A 17,915-nucleotide genomic window follows, 5' to 3' on the forward strand; every position below is an offset into this window, starting at 1 on the left:
TCAAGTATATACTTCCATTTTCCCGTTTCTGGCCTTTTTGCTATTGATGTTACTTCTATATATGTCACAAATCCCGAAATACATTGTTTTTGCTTTAAAAGTAAATCCTCTTTTATAAAGGGATTTTTTAAATAAGAAAAAATGCTTTTATGTTTACCTACATGTTTATTATTTCTGGTGCTTTTCATTCCTTTAGTGAAGATTTCCATTTAATGTAATATTTTTTCTGCTTGAAGAAAGGACCTCCTTTAACATTTTTTGTAGCTTGATCTGTCTTTCGGCTTTGCTATGTCTTCATTTGTTTCTGAAAGCTATTGAGAATTATTTTCTTTTGTACTTTGAAGATGTTTCTTCACTACCTTCTGACTTGCATTGTTTTTGATGAGAAATCTGCTCTCATTTCTTTTCTTTTCCTCTGTATGTAACGTGTCTTTTTCCTCAGACTGCTTTTAAGACATTCTGTTACCACTGATTTTAAGCAATTTGATCATACTGTGCCTTGGTATCGTTTTCTCTATGTTTCTTATGTTTAGGGTTTGTTGCTCTTCTTAGATCTGTGGATTTATAATCTTCATTAAATTTGGAAAAATTTCAGTCATTATTTCTTCAGATGTTGTTTTCTCTTTCACTTTCTCTCTATTCTTATTTTGGACCTAAATGGTATGTATGTTAAGTTGCTTGAAGTTTTCCCGTAGTTGAGAGATGATCTGTTCTTTTATTTCTTTCCTTGATCCTTTTTCCCCCTCAATGTTTCATTCTGAAAACTTCTTTTATGTCTTCAAGTTTACTAATCATTTCTTCTGCAGTGTCCAGTCTGTGCATCCTATTTGGTGTAGTTTTCATCTCAGAAATTGTAATCCCTAGAAATTTGATTTGGGTCTTTTTTATATATTCCATGTCTCTCCTTAACATACTTATGTTTTCATATACTTTCTTGAACTTATGGAGTATATCTGTAATAGTTGTTCAGATAGAATTGTGTACTAATTATGTTATTTGTGTCATTTCTGAGTTGCTTTCTGTTGATTGAGTTATCTGCTTTTTTGCGTGGTTGGTAACTTTTGACTGGATGCCAGACATTGTGAATTTTATGTTGTGTGCTAGATTTCTAAAAATTCTTTTAAATATTTTGAATTCTACCCTAGGATGCGGTTAATTTATTTGGAAAGAATTCAATCCTTTCAAGGCTTACTTGTTATCTCTATTAGGAGAGACCAGAGCTACCTTTAATCTGGGGCTAATTTGGTCACACTACTGAGGCAATATCCTTCTGTGTACTCAGCCTAATTTTCCACATTTTAGGAGATTTCTTCACTCTGGCTGTTGGGAACATGAACTATTCCCAGCTCTGTGTGAGTGCTGCGACTTCTTCAGCATGCTTCTTTCCAACGGTTCTTTCCTTGGCCTTGGAGAATTTTTTCACAGACATGTGCTGATCAGTTCTCAGAAGATTTGAGGGGAACCTTCTGCAGATCTCTGGGGCTCTCTGTAGCTCTCTCCTCTCTGGCATTCTGCCCTGTGAATTCTTGAATTCTTAACTCTGTCTCTTCAACTCAGGGAGACTGCCGTGTTCTGTTTGGGCTCCCCTTGCTACTGTGCATCCTGGGTAAATTGAAGGCTTACCTTGTTTGTTTCTCTTCTCTCAGGAATTACTGAGCTGAGCTGCCTGGTTTCCAGTGTCTGAAAATCATTGTTTTATACATTTTGTCCAGTTTTTTAGTTTTATAAGACAGAAGAGTAAATTCAGTCTCTGTTCCTCCATCATATCCTGAAGTAGAAGTCACTGTAAATGTACTTTTAATTCTCTGTCCAAATAATTTTTAGAAGAATATTCTTTTTAAATTTTCAAGTATTAATAGGATTTTTTAAAAAGAACATTTGCTTAGCTGTTGAAAATTTTAAAGATAGCTTCTAGTTTTATCATCTTCTATTCAGAAGATGAAGCTTGTACCATTTCTCCTGTGGAAATTTATTGATTTCTTTGTGGCTTAATAGAAGGTCACTTTTTGTGATTTCATTGTGTGCAACTTAAAAATGGTGTTTAGTAGGAATCAAATATAAACATATACACAATCATATGTAGTCAGCCTTATTATATATTTTAAATATCTTGTCTTTATTTTGTGCCTTAGAATCATAGATTGGTATGTCTACCAATTTTAAAGTGACTTAAAAATAAATTTAACCCTGAGTTATTTTAAGTGCCACTCTTCAAATTCTGAATTTTTTCAGCTATACTAGAACTCTTGGAGTATAATCTTGGACTCAGGAAGATACTAGGCACTTAATACCCCTTAGTGATATGGGATAATTTCCATTTAACTTTTCTTTAAAAATAAGAAATCAAACTCTAAATTTTACAAAATTACTAATTGAAGGAATAATTGGTGGAGGAATTTCTAGTCTTCTTTGATGCTTATTTCTTAGAGGTTAAGAACCAAATTACTTTATGATGTATTTAAATTTTAAGTCTACTTTAACTGAACCAGATTAAGAAATACATGTTTTTAGATAAATATGTATATTAGGAATGTATAGTAAATATTGATATATAGATTAAGAAATAAAGCCAAGCTTTATTTGCTTATTTTTCTTAAGGATTATAAACAACTATTTACAAATAATTACCTTTCACTTTATTTAAGCTCGTATTCTTAGAGTTATTTTAGTTCTGCAGAGAGAGATTAAAATAATAATAGGTCTAATAACTACTTTTGTGAGCTGTGTAATGGAGAGATCTGTCATCAGAAGCAGCAGCCAAGAATTTTGCTTGGAAACACGTAGTGGGAGACAGAGAACCTAAAAGTCTTTGGGGCTAAGGAACTGGAACAGAAAACTCCAAAGCAGGCTCTGAGCAGCATTCCCACAGAGCCAGGCTGTATTCCAAGCGAGGCCACTGCCTCCTAATTCCAAAGAATCCTACAAATGCCTTCTAAGCCTGTCACCAACCATCCCACTCAGCCTTCTACCTAATTCCTAAACTTGCAGAGAGAGCCATAATTTTAAGATGTTTTACTCTATAATTATACATGTATAATAATGAAAAATGTTTTTTGTAGCCTTTAGCCTTTTAAATTCTCATGAAGAGGTATTATACATCCGGAGGAACACTGCTTGTATGTTTGTGGGGGCGCTTTCTAAACAAAATAATTATATATGGTGTAAACTGTTCTATTTAATATTTTTGGTGTCAGTATTTTTCTATGTTCTTTTTAATTTTCCCTTTTATAACTGCAAATGTTGTTTCTAAGTTTCAAAATATACCATATTTAAAAATACATTAGGGGCTGGCCAGGTGGCATAGCTGTTAAGTTTGCCCACTCCACTTCGGCAGCCCGGGGTTTGCAGGTTCAGATCCTGGGTGTGGACCTAGCACCACTCATCAAGCCACACTGTGGTGCCATCCCACATAAAATAGAGGAAGATTGTCCTAGATGTTAGATGAGTGACAATCTTCCTCAAGCAAAAAGAGGAAGATTGGCAATGGATGTTAGCTCAGGGCCAGTCTTCCTCACACACACACACACACACACACAGAAAACATTAAGTTTTCACAAAATTACACTTTAAATTATGGGTGCTCTATTTCTAAAATCTTTGCTTTTTAAATTTCAAGATTAAATTAATAGCATTTAAGTATTTACTTCCTATACTTTCTTATTTTGATTGGGAATAGCATCTTCCCTGAGGAACGAACATATTAGCAGATGAATCCTTTACTGTCACTACCAACATGCCTTTGTTAGAAGCCTGTATTTACATTTTTAAACAAGATGGTTTGGCCAGTTTAATCTCTTGACAAAAACCCATGCATGAGCAAGTATAACACTTAAAGGGAAAAATGTGATGAGAAAAAAATTTTGTTTCTCCCTAGACTTTTTTTTTTTTGGCCAAGAATTAAATTTGCCTCAGCTTAATTGCTTTATGCACATTCTTGCAACGTTGCACACTCGGGAGCGAGGAAGAAAAAGAGAGAGCTGTGACTGTGTGGTATGTATCTCAAAGAGTGTGGTAGAGAGGGAGAGGAGAACGCGTAAGCAAGCTGGTTTGACCAGAAACAGAACTGCCTGTGACAGATTAAGAGACAAGCAAGGCTTGGAATCTGAGAGCAAGCAAAGAGAGTGGAAATTTACAGCTGCCTTGTGTGAGTGTTCAAGTGATCATTTTCTGCTAACGTTTTCCGGTGGTAACTGTTACTCTTCAAAGAGAGAGACAGAAAGTCAAGACTGGATTGTGGAAACTCTTTTCTCTGCCACGCTTTGGTAATAGGAGGCACCCTCTATTAAATGGAAGATAGAGGGTACTTCGTCTGAAGTGTTTTGAGCCCTAGAGAGAGCTGTCTTCAGCACCTCACCATGTGTCTACTGTTTGTTCCTTAGACAAGCCTGGGCATTTCTATAACATCGGGTGAGTATCAACCATGTTATCTACACCATTTCATAGAAATGGAATGACTGTGGTAAACTTTAGTTTTAGTTGAAGTTTTACTGTTATTGCTCATACATTCCTTTTAAATCATGTTGCTGCCTTGTTTCTTTGTGCACGATGAACTGCTCTTACTAGGAGAGGTTTAAACAACAACAAAACAATACTTCTCTGTTGCCTAAGGCATTTGAACCGTTACCAACTATTCTGTGCCCATGCAATATCTTATTTTGGAAATGGGTTTTTATTTACAAAGAGTTTCCAAAAATAAAATATTGGCAGTATAACATTTTTTATGTTTCTCTTTAAACTGGCATGAAAATTCAAAAGTTTTCTCTGTCTGTCTAATGTCGGTAAATTTTAAATTATCATTGTGATGTTTGGTATTATCCAATTATTATAAATTACAGAATTCCCTTGTAATTCAAACAGAAGTGTTAATGATACCATTCATTAAAAGGTTTTATAATTTAAAAGTTGAATTTTTCTGTTAAATCCAATGAGTGACACATGATTTTTCCAAAATTCTCTAATGAAAATAAAAATTGGACAATTTACATATCAGATTTACCATTTATTACAAAAATGATTGCACATGGATGTCATATTAAGGAATAAAGCAGTTATTTTGTTCTTATAGCTGATACCAAGCTCTCATGTAACATTGTTCTGCTGAAGAACTATTATAATTAGATGCATATATGTTTATAAGTAGTAGAGCAGAGAAGAGAAAAATAAACTTAAAATACGTATTCACATTCCAATAAAAACTTCATGTGTACAATAGTAACATAGGAGATTGTATGCTAATTTTATGTATGTCTTTTTAAAGGCATCGATGGAAGACGTAATCATTTGTCTGTGGGAGGAGGTGTGTATTGTTAGCTCCTAACTGAGTCATTGCATAAAGATGCACCATTCTAAGCAAGTTTCTAATCTCCTCTCTGCCAGCCTCAAAAAATGTCCTTAGTTATTGATTCAAGTGAGTACTTTAAGGCAGAACAACTTCGCTGAAATGAAAACTTCAGCAGAATCAGTATCCCTATTAAAAGGGTTTGTACCCTAGACATAATATAAAATGGCTGTACTTTTCTAATATTTCCTCTATGTGTGCAGAAGCCTGTAGAACAGGTTTTGATTTGTAGCTTTTTGTGGGTTTTTTTTTTCTTAGCCTATTGACCTGTGTATAAGAAGAAAGTCAGCTGGTCTGTGGAAACCTTTTCTGGACCAGTATCTTGCACTTAAAGTGAAAAGTAGATAGACTAGTGATAATATCACAAACACAAGTTTTACTTCTTTATACACTTTCCCACATTCAGTCCTTAGACCAATGGAAGATTTACACACAGCTTCACAATTGTCAGAATAATTTTTATTTTAAACTAACTAGTAATTCATTAGTATTACTTTAGTGGTGGCACCATTTCTTAAGCACATAGGAATGTAGATATAGAAATAAAGTATAAGTCATCCCCAACTTGCAAATGTTTTGTACTTTAGAAATTTGTTTGTGAGTGGGTTGTTGGAAATTTGGGACTCATCTTCCCTGGGAAACAATGTAACGAAGGATTATTTGGCTTTTGTTACAGCCTAAGAATATATTTTACTCACACTGTAGAAAAACCACCAACACCCTGGAAAATATTAGAAAAATCATTTCTAGTCATGAAAGTAAATATAAAAACATTTATGTTGAATAAGGCATTATTTTTATTTATCCTAAATTAATGCTTGAATAAAAGCAAATTTAATGAGATGGATAGGTATTTGGAAGAATACTTATAAACAGAATTTCTAGGTACTTTTTAAGAGCTTCCAAGGTTGATTGCACTGTTTATGAACATGTTAAAATCAGTGATGTTTCTTTTCTTTGCTAGGGGGATATTTCTCGCCATTGCTTTATGCATATCAGCCATTTCTGAGGTCTAGCTCAGTGTCTGGCACATAAGTAGGTACCTAATAAATTGTTACTAGATGAAGACTAAACTCTTTCTTTGGTTCATGAAAGTGGAACTGAGTCATTTTTCCGAGGTATCCAAAAAAGGAAAGGGATTTAGGGGCACACAGTTTTCATTATGAGAAGAAATGGCTTGACAAGAGTTGATTGAATTGTGAGAAGTGAACAAAGCAGTAGTACAGAATAGGCCTAACTATTAAGAGAGAAAGAAAAGACCTTGGTATAACTTTGTGGCAGTCCTGAGTGAGTAGAGATGGTGATGAGGGGAGGCAGTGTACAAGTGAGGTATCTTGAGTACATGGACATTCTGAAGTAAGATGTCATCTTTAACTTTATGTATTTGCATATGCCTACAAGGAGTGTGGCCTATTGGGAAAACTCAAATTAGGTCTCTCCAAATCAAGTTTAATTATGCTGGCCTAAAAGTTCCTGTAAAGTGCTGAGATATAACATTTAAAAGTTAGTAATGCAATAAACGTATGTAATCAAGTAATTAATAATGAAATAATACAATAAATGCAGATTACACTTACCTTGGATGATTTCTAGTGGCAGAAAAACTTTTCCATTTGATCAGTAAACACTTTCTTTGTTCTATTTGAAAAAAATTTAAAATAAACTTGCCATCACATAAAAAAATTCAGGAAAGTTCAAGAATGACAGTTCTTTGCCATGTGGCCAATCATATTTAAAAAGTAATGATTTTGAATAGTCCTAAGTGGCATGTAATAGGTGCTTAATAAATATTTGTTGAATGATTGAATGAAATAAGATGGAATAGTTTGGATAGTTTGCCATTTCTGAGATATGGATGTCCATGTTTACATGTCCATATATATACGTATTTATAATGCAGTTTAAAGATAATATTTAGCTGATAGTCTCTTAGCAAGGAAAAAATCTATGAAAACTATATCAGCATACTTTTTAATTATGGTCATACTTAGTACTCCATTGGTAAAGTAATTGGTTTAGACTGAAATCTTTACTGCTTGCAAATCAGATAATATAATTTTCAGTTTTGTAACTTATATGTCTTAAATTTCTAGCAGAAACTCATCTAGTCTCTTCCAAATTTTGGAAGGATGAGAAGTTATACTAGCCTACCCAGCCAGAAAAACTGTACGAACCTGGAAGTCTAAGGGATACTTGCTAACTACAGCTAAATGACTTTCATCTCTACCCTCCCATGTTAATGTTTTTACAGACTGACTTCTTAGACAGACACAGGGGCTTACTGAAGCTATGAAATAGTTATTTTTCACATTAGAACTATAAACCTTGTCTTAATGCCAATAACAGTATCTAACCAAAATTTGATGAATGTTATGTACAATATGTATGTACTTACAAGAAAGACTAAAAAAAGTGAATTTTGAGTTTCCCTTGATAATTCCGTTGTAAGAAATGACCCTTTGTGAATTTCAGTGAGATCTGATGCTTTGCTTATAGTTACTAGTTTTTGAGAATACTGACTTAGCTTCAAATCTCTGCTATAAATTGAGATTGTGGAATTCTAATATAAAAGTATCATTCGTTAGGGGCCAGCCTGGTAGCATAGTGATCAAGTTCCTGCACTGTGCTTCAGCAGCCAAAGGTTTGTGGGTTTGGATCCCAGGTACGGACCTATACACTGCTCATCAAGCCATGCTGTGGCAGCATCCCACATATAAAGCAGAGGAAGATTGGCACAGATGTTAGCCCAGGGACAATCTTCCTCAAGCAAAAAGAGGAGGATTGGCAACAGATGTTAGCTCAGGGTCAATCCTCCTCACCAAAAAAAAAATCATTCATTGACAATCATTAATAGTTAATAGATGTAGAAGATTTTTGCTATGACAAATGACTGGAGCTGTTAACAGAAACATTACTATGAATCTAATGAATAAAGTTACTGGTGGTTTTTTCTGGAACAATAGTCTAGAAGGTTATTATTTATAGCAATAAATAAATTGGTAGTAGTATATCTTCCTAACTTCATATACTAATTCTATTTTTAAATTATTTCCGTGGTTACAATATATTAGAAATAAGGAGCAATTCCCATGAGTTTTTCTTCTTATAAAAGTTTTTTTTCTGACGTAAGTCTGGTCAAATCTTCCAGGTGAATGAAGAGCCATAAAAAACTTCTCACAAGTTTTCCATTTCTATGTAAATTGTCCATTTTAAGAAAATGTCTCTCCCTCAAACGCTGTTAATAAAACTTATAAAAACAAGATCCTTCTTAGTAATTTTGAACTGAGAAAAAGGATGATCAGCGAAAGTCATTTATGCTTTATTGTCTACTGAGTTTCACTCATTTCTTTAGGTTTTCAAGTACAAAATTCAATTGTGGTGCCGTCTAATTACATTTGGGGTGTATAATGGAATAGTTGAAGGGTAGAAGACATTGATTGGAAGATACTTTGACACATATAATATGCTTTATGATGGATTTGGTGTCATAACGTGTATAACTATAATGATACTCTTTGTAGTTAGTACCTCTGTGAAGGCAATTCTAAATTACGACTTTGCCTGGGGGAGAGGGAGAAAGCCTACTTGGATACAGCAAATAGAGTAAAACTTTTAGATACACTTTTTTTATTTTAAAATTTACATTCAATCAAATGCACCCATTTTAAGAGAACAGGTCAATGAATCTGGACAAATGTTTACATTCATGTAACCTCCATCTCATTAGTTTTTAAAAGATGACTCTTATAGACCCAATCATTTGCCGTAGATGCACTTTAGATTGCATTCTATCTTGTGAGTCTTACTTGGAATACACATAAAAGAATGGTAGTAATTCATGAACTTTTCTGAATTTTTCTTACGTGGTGGTAGGTTATTTTAATTTTTTTTAGTTTGAGAGAAGATACCTGTCCCTTAAGTTTCAGTTAGCAAGCTCTAAGAAAGAATTTTGGAAATGTTTTTCTCTCACTCATTGTTGATTGTAAAATAAACTTATGTGAAGGGAAAGAAGGCTCATTTTTAAGTTGCCTTTCTTAACAGTGAGTTAGCAGTTTGGTTATACTTTTTATGATTTTACCTATGGAAATCTTGAGATTTTTCTTGGCTTCAGAGATAAATTTCCCAATCCCTTAAATTTTTGTGAGAAACCTTTGAAATTAGACCTATTATTGAACAGCACCAATTGGAGGTTAAGACATAAAGGCCTGGAAATATTCATTAGCCACCTACAGACAGACGTTTATTCCCTTTCAGAATATTTTCAGGGATAACAATGAGGGCATTTAGTGCCCCAAATGACCTCTTCTCCTGGCTTCCCCTTTCCTCTCCCTCTTCAGACCCTCTTCACTTAGGTCATTGAACATGTTCCGATGACTCACTGCAGTGATTGACTCTGGGCCATCTTTAATAGCGTTCACACATCAGTTAGGAATATGAAATATTTTACTGTGTATTAGGAAGGGAAATTCTTCCAACATCTACTACAAAATCTCCAGGGCCTGAGTCCCCTGGGAGCAGAGCTGAATAATCTTTTTTGGCTTTCTCTCCAGAATCTGAGCCAAGTACTACTCTTTATGAAATTTTGTTTCATAAGTAACAGAAATTGTATTTGACTAATGCTTTGAAAAGACATGATGATCAGATATTCCACAGTTTGAACTTTAAAAAACGGTTGTTTAGTCATTAAAAATATCATTTACAAGAAGGTGTTTCCGTTATAAAAGCATTTGCATGATCTATTAAACAAAGTTTGGAAAAAACAGAAAATTTGAGGGAAGAAGAAAAGTAAGCATCCATAAGCCAACTACCCAGGGGCAATCAGTGTCAACTATTTAAAATTATTTTTTCTATGCAGAGGTTTTGTGTATTTGTTTTCTTTTACATAGTTGTAGTTGTGCTGTATAATATCGGATGCTCTTTTTAGCAACATTTCCATTTTATTTCACATTCTTTGTGAACATTTTAATAGCCATATACTGTATTTCATCAAACCTAAGAAACCATTGATTGTAAGGCATGTACTTTATGTCCCACTAAGAAAGAAAAAAGAAAAAAATTGCCAGTTAGTATAAGATCCCATAAATTGTAACACACGCCTATATTTCAGAGATGTTAAAATGTAAAAAACAAAATTATAAAGATAACCCTTATCTTTGTTTGTTTTCTTAGGACAAATTGCCAGGAGCGGAATTACTATTAAGTCAGAGGTTGTGAACGTCTAAATGTTCTAGATCCATATTGCCAAATTATTGTCCAATTTGTATTCAATATATTATTTATGTTTTAAAATATATTTATATTCAGTAAGAAAAGAGAGGGCCTGTTGCATTTCACCATCAGTAGAACTGAATTTTCTCAGAACATCAAAAAACTTCGTTATATGGTGGGCAAAATAGTCTTTCGCTTTGAGTTTGCATTTTTTCATTATAGGAAATAAACGTTTACTAGGTGTTAAACTATGTTTGCTCCTTTGTGATTTTCCATTATCGCTATTTTTTCCTCAATGGTTTTCTTATTGTCTTCAGAGAGCTCTTTTATAATATTAGCCCTCTGTCTTTCATATTCACGTCACAAACTTCTTTTATTGTTTACCTATAATTTTATTTATTTTACCCATAAAAAGTCAAAGTTTTTACTAGATTTGTAGCATATTTATATTAACTCTGATTTGTCAGTCTTTTTCTTTGAGGTTTATTTCATCACTTTTAAAATTAGAGAAATTATTTTACATCCAGAAATTTGAAAGTCATTTATATTAACATCTGTATCTGGGCTCTTTTGTTCCATTGGTCTGTTTTTCTTGTGCCACAGTTTTACTCATAGTACTTTATAACACCTTTAATTTTATTCTTCCTAAATAATTTTCCTTTTTAAAATTTGTTATCCTTGCTTTCTTTTCTTTTCTTTTTTTTTTTTTTTTTTTTGAGGAAGATTAGCCCTGAGCTAACATCTGCTGCCAATTCTCCTCTTTTTGCTGAGGAAGACTGGCCCTGAGCTAACATCTGTGCCCATCTTCCTCCACTTTATATGTGGGACGCCTGCCACAGCATGGCTTGACAAGCAGTGCATAGGTCCGCACCTGGGATCCGAACCAGTGAACCCCAGGCCGCCAAAGTGGAACATGCGAACTTAACCGCTGCACCACCAGGCTGGCTCCTGTCCTTGCTTTTTTGATGTTTTTGACTTAATTTAGAACTAAAAACTTTTTTGGACTTGTGATTGGAATTGTATCAGACCATGGACTTTAAGAATAATTGACATCTTAATATTCAGTTTTTCTGTTCAAAAACAATATAGGTTTTTCTACTCAAATCTTTTTTGTCTTAGTTATGTGGGGTTTTTCCTCAAATCTCTTGTTTCAGGAAAAAAGAAATGTGCTCATTATAAATAATGCAGGAAAACACCAGATGAAAAAGTTTAAAATGTACCACAAATCTCATAATTCAGATAATGACATTAATATTAGCTGAGCCACATTCCAGAAATCATTCTGTGGATATATACAGTTAAAGGGATGGCTTGCTGAAGGATTGCATAGATAAATAGACGTATCTTGCGTATCTTTACATATGTCTTCCACTTGTTAGTTTTCTACTTTAGGAACAGTAATTGTCCTTATGTTGGATTATCATTGTCAATTTTCCATAGTGATAGATTCCTTATTTTTAACTTGTAATTTTGAGATAACTGTAGATTCACATGCAGTTATAAGAAATAATACAGAAAGGTCCTGTATACCCTTGATCCAGTTTCCCTCTATAATGACATCTTGCATAACAAGATATACTTGCATAGTATGGTATCACAATGAGAAAATTGACGTTGATACGATTTACAGACCTTATTCCAATGTCACTGGTTTTACATGCATTCATTTTGCGTATGTGTATATATTTAATTCTTTGAAATTTTATCATATATGTGGATTCGTGTGACCATCACCACAGTCAAAATATAGAACAGTTCCATTGCAAGGATGTCCTGTACACTTTCTTAGCCAAAGCCGTCTCCCTCCCTGACCCATCCCAAACTCTTGGCAACCACTGTTCTCCATTTTTACAATTTTAACATTTTAAGAATATGGAATGGAATCTTTCAATATGTCACCTTCTGAGGTTGTCTTTTTTAACTTGGCATAATTCCCTGGAGATCCAAGTTGTTGTGTATCAATAGTTTGTTTCTTTTTATTGCTGAGTAGCAGTCCATGGTATGGATGTATCACAGTTTAACCATTCACCCATTGAAGGACATCTGGGTTGTTTCTAAACGTTTGCTATTACAATAATGCTGGTGTGAAAGTTCATGTACAGGTTTTTGTGTGAAAATCAAGTTTTCATTTCTCTGTCATCAGGCAGTGCCTTAGAGTGCAAGCAGTGCATCGTATGGTGATCACATGTAGTTTTGTAAGAAGCTGCCATATTCTTTTTTAGAGTGGCTCTTCCATTTTACGTTTCCACCAGCAGTGTAGAGTAATCCAGTTCTTTTGTATCCTCACCAGCATTTGGTTTTATGACTGTTTTTTGTTTTATTCATTCTGATATGTGTTTAGTAATATCTTGTGGTTTTAATTTGCATTTCCACAATGGCTAATGATATTGAACAACTTTTCAGGTGCTTATTTGCCATCTGTATATTCTTTTCAGTGAAATGTTTGTTCATGTCTTCTCCCCATTTTCTAATTGGATTATTAGTTATTTTACTACTGAGTTTTGAGAATTCTTTAAATAGTTACAAGTTTTTGCTGGGTATATGTTGGTTATATGAGTTTTAAATATGCCTTAATTATGTATTTTTATACTCAAAATTTTTAAATTAAAGTTTTGTAGGTTTTTCGAGTATAGATCTGATGTGGATATTGTATGTATGTAGTTGTCAGTGTGACTGGGATATGTCTTCCATTATATTTTCTAACTGGTTATTGCTTATGCATGAAAGCTAGTAGTTTTGTATATTTATCATGTATTTGACTACTTTACTCAACTGTCATTAACTCCAAAACTTTTTTAGTCCATCTTAGATTTATGATGTATATAAGAATATTGTCTGTGAATTGCAGTTTTGTGACATCCTTCCCAAATTTTGTACTGTTAATTTGTTTTATATTTTAATGCATTGACCAGCACATAGGACAATGATAGTGTGATAGCCATGGTCCTTGTTCTGTGCCTCTTCTTAGTGAGAATACCTCCATTAACAATGATTTTTTTGATTGAGCTGAGATTTATATATCTCTATAGATTTTTAATTTTATTAGATGCATTTTTATCAAATGAAGTAATTTTTATTTGACTTACTGATATAATTAATTATATTCACCAATTTCCTAATGTTAAATAATTTGGTCTATTATTCTGTAAACATAGCCTTTGATTTTATTGACAAGGATTGTACTTAGAATCTACATTGAACATTTTTAAACTGAAAATAATTTAGATCACTTCTGTAGTAACTCCTATTCCCATTTCTATCAGTAGCTATTCTAAACTTTTATCTCTTTCCTTAAAGTCCCTACCATACTCCTTTTCTTTCTGAGTTCGTAATAGTTTACATCGTTGTGAAATTTTAGTTGTACATTATTATTTGTCCATCGCCATATGAGTGCTCCCCTTCACCCCCTGTGACCACCCCCCAGCCCCCTTCCCCTGGTAACCACTGAACTGTCCTCTTTGTCCGTGTATTTCTTTGTCTTTCACATATGAGTGAAGTCATATGGTGTTTGTCTTTCTCAGTCTGGCTTATTTCGCTTAACGTAATACCCTCTGGGTCCATCCATGTTGTTGCAAGTGGGATGGTTTTGTCTTTTTTTATGGCTGAATAGTATTCCATTGTATATACCACATCTTCTTTATCCAGTCATCAGTCGATGGGCACTTGGATTGCTTCCATGTCTTGGCTATTGTGAATAGTGCTACAATGAACATGGGGGTACATAAGTCACTTTGGATTGTTCATTTCAAGTTATTTGGATAGATACCCAGTAGTGGGATAGCTGGGTTACATGGTAGTTCTAGTTTTAGATTTTTGAGGAATCTCCATACTGTTTTCCATAGTGGCTCCACCAGTTTGCATTCCCACAAGCAGTGTATGAGGGTTTCCTTTTCTCTACAACCTCTTCAACATTTATTGTTTTTAGTCTTAGTGATTATAGCCATTTTAACAGGCGTAAGGTGCTATCTTAGTGTAGTTTTGATTTGCGTTTCCCTGATGATTAGTGATGTTGAGCATTTTTTCATGTGCTTACTAGCCATCTGTGTATCTTCTTTGGAGAAATGTCTGTACATATCCTCTGCCCATTTTTTGATTGAGCTGTTTGTTTTTTGTTGTTCAGTTATGTGAGTTCTTTATATGTTATGGAGATTAGCCCCTTGTTGGATATATGATTTGCAAATATTTCCCCCCAATTGGTGGGTTGTCTTTTTGTTTTGATCCTAGTTTCTTTTGCCTTGCAGAAGCTCTTTAGTCTAATGAAGTCCCACTTGCTTACTTTTTGTTTTGTTTTCTTTTCTTACTTTTTTCTTTTGTTTCCCCTGTCTGAGAAGACGTGGTATTTGAAAAGATCCTTTTAAGTTTGATGTCAAAGAGTATACTACCTATATTTTCTTCCAAAGTTTTTATGGTTTCAGGACTTATCTTCAAGTCTTTGATCCATTTTGAGTTTATTTTGTGTATGGCCTGAGGTAATGGTATACTTTCACTCTTTTGCAAGTGATTATCCAGGTATCCCAACACCATTTATTGAAGAAACTATCTTTTTCCATTGTGTGTTCTTGGCACTTTTGTTGAAGATTGGCTGTCTGTAGATGTGTGGTTTTATTTCTGGGCTTTCAGTTCTGTTCCATTGATTTGTGTGCCTGTTTTTGTACCAGTACCATGCTGTTTTGATTACTATGGCTTTGTAGTACGTTTTGAGGTCAGGGATTGTGATGCTTCCAGCTTTGTTCTTTTTTCTCAGGATTTCTTTAGCAATTTAGGGTCCTTGGTTGCCCCATATCAATTTTAGGATTCTTTGTTCTATTTGTGTGAAGAATGTCATTGGGATTCTGATTGAGATTGCATTGAATTGTAGATTGCTTTGGGTAGTATGAACATTTTAACTATGTTTTTTCATCCAATCCATGTGCATGGAATCTCTTTCTGTTTCTTTATGTTATCATCTATTTCTTTCAATAATGTCTTGTAAGCTTCATCGTATAAGTCCTTCACCTCCTTGGTTAAATCTATTCCTAGATATTTTATTCTTTTTGTTGCAGTTGTAAATTGAATTGTGTTCTTGAGTTCTCTTTCTGTAAGTTTGTTATTAGAGTATAGAAATGCAACTGATTTTTGTAAGTTGATTTTGTACCCAGCAACTTTACCATAGTTGTTGATTATTTCTAGTAGTTTTCCAATGGATTCTTTAGGGTTTTCTATATGTAAGATCATGTCGTCTGCAAAGAGTGAGCGTTTCACTTCTTCATTTCCTATTTGGATTCCTTTTATTCCTTTCTCTTGCCTAATTGCGCTGGCCAAAACCTCCTGTACTGTGTTGATTAAGAGTGGTGATAGTGGGCACCCTTGTCTTGTTCCCGTTCTCAGAGGGATTACATTCAGTTTTTGCCCATTGAGTATGATGTTGCCTGTGGGTTTGTCACATATGGCCTTTATTATGTTGAGGTAATTTCCTTCTATCCTCCCTTTTTTTTAAAAAAAAAAAAAGATTGGCACCCGAGCTAACAACTGTTGCCAATCTTTTTATTTTATTTTATTTTTCTTCTGTTTCTCCTCAAAGACCCCCAGTACATAGTTGTACATTTTAGTTGTGGGCCCATCTAGTTGTGGCACATGGGACGCCAAGTCCGCATGGCCTGATGAGTGGTGCCATGTCCCCACCCAGGATCCAAACCAGCGAGACCCTGGGCCACCGAAGCGGAGCACGCAAACTTAACCACTCGGCCACAGGGCCGGCTCCAATCCCGAATTTTTAAGGTGAGTTTTTATCATAAGTGGCTGTTGGATCTTTTTAAATGCTTTCTCTGCCTCTGTTGAGATGACCATGTGGTTTTATTCCTCATTTTGTTAATGTGGTATATCACATTGATTTGCAGATGTTGATGCCCTCTGTCCCTGGTATAAATCCCACTTGATCATGGTATATGATCTTTTTGATGTATTGCTATATTTGGGTTGCCACTATTTTGTTGAGGATTTCTGCATCTATGTTCATCAGCAATATTGGCCTGTAGATTTCATTTTTTGTGTTGTCCTTGTCAGCCTTTGGTATCAGAGTGGTGTTGGCCTCATAGAATGTGTTGGGAAACATTCCATCTTCCCTAATTTTTTGGAATAGCTTGAGAAGGATATGTATTAAATCCTCTTTGAAAGTTTGGTAGAATTCTCCAGGGAGGTCGTCTGGTCCTGGGCTTTTATTTTTGGGGATGTTTTTGATTACTGTTTCAACCTCTTTTTGTGATTGGTGTATTCGGATTATCTATTTTTTCTAGATTCAGCTTTGGGAGGTTGTAAGAGTCTAAGAATTTATCCATTTCTCCTAGACTGTCCATTTTGTTGGCATATAGCTTTTTGTAGTATTCTCTTATAATTCTTTGTATTTCTGCGGTATCCATTGTAATTTCTCCTCTTTCATTTCTAATTTTATTTATCTGAGCTTTTTATCTTTGTAAGTCTGGCTAGGAGTTTGTCAATTCTGTTTATCTTCTCAAAGAACCAGCTCTTTGTTTCTTTGATCCTTTCTACTGCCTTTTTTGTTTCAAGAGCATTTATTTCTGCTCTAGTTTTTATTATTTCTCTCCTTCTGCTGACTTTGTGCTTTGTTTGTTCTTTTTCTAATTCAGTTAGATGTAGTTTGAGATTGCTTATTTGGGATTTTTCTTGTTCGTTAAGGTGAGCCTGTATTGCAATGAATTTCCCTCTTAATATGGTTTTTGCGGCATCCCATATGAGTTGGTATGGTATGTTTTTAGTTTCATTTGTCTCCAGATATATTTTGATTTCTCCTTTAATTTCTTCAATAATCCATTGGTTTTTCAATAGCATATTGTTTAGTCTCCATATCTTTGTCCATTTCTCAGCTTTTTTCTTGTAATTAATTTCCAGCTTCATAGCATTGTGATCAAAAAAGATTCTTGTTATTATTTCAATCTTCTTAAATTTATTGAGGCTTGCCTTGTTTCCCATTGTATGGACTATCCTTGAGAATGTTCTGTGTGCACTTGAGAAGAATGTATATTCTCCTGTTTTTGGATAGAGTGTTCTATATATGTCTATTAAGTCCAACTGGTCTAGCTTTTCATTTAATTCCACTGTTTCCTTGTTGATTTTCTGTCTGGATGATCTGTCCATTGATGTGAGTGGAGTGTTGAGGTCCCCTACTATTATTGTGTTATTATTAATATCTCCTTTTAGGTTTGTTAATAGTTGCTTTGTGTACTTTGGTACTCCTGTGTTGTGTGCATAGATATTTATAAGTGTTATGTCTTCTTGGTGGAGTATCCCTTTGATCATTATATACTGCCCCTCTTTGTCTCGCTTTACCTGTCTTATCTTGAAATCTACTTTGTCTGGTATAAGTCTTGTGACA

General features: G+C 34.2%; 1 protein-coding gene across 33 annotated transcripts in view; it reads left to right on the forward strand.

The window, feature by feature from the left end:
* CAB39L (calcium binding protein 39 like) overlaps positions 1–17,915 on the forward strand; it is a 156,691-nt gene that overhangs the window by 53,164 nt on the left and 85,612 nt on the right. For 4 of the 33 annotated variants that reach the window (XM_070578198.1, XM_070578201.1, XM_070578200.1 and 1 more), the window contains one exon: positions 3,875–4,407. The exons of 28 other annotated variants lie outside the window; for them this stretch is intronic. Coding sequence is in view for 1 of the 5 variants with exons in the window: in XM_008536369.2 (XP_008534591.2) it covers positions 5,264–5,296 (33 nt within the window). In the remaining 4 variants the exon portion in view is untranslated. Of the gene's footprint in view, positions 1–3,874; positions 4,408–5,248; positions 5,297–17,915 lie in introns of those variants that run through there. One more of the 33 variants, XM_008536369.2, reaches the window with a different exon arrangement.

This window comes from Equus przewalskii, chromosome 16, assembly GCF_037783145.1.
Source record: "Equus przewalskii isolate Varuska chromosome 16, EquPr2, whole genome shotgun sequence".
Taxonomy (NCBI): Eukaryota; Metazoa; Chordata; class Mammalia; order Perissodactyla; family Equidae; genus Equus; species Equus przewalskii.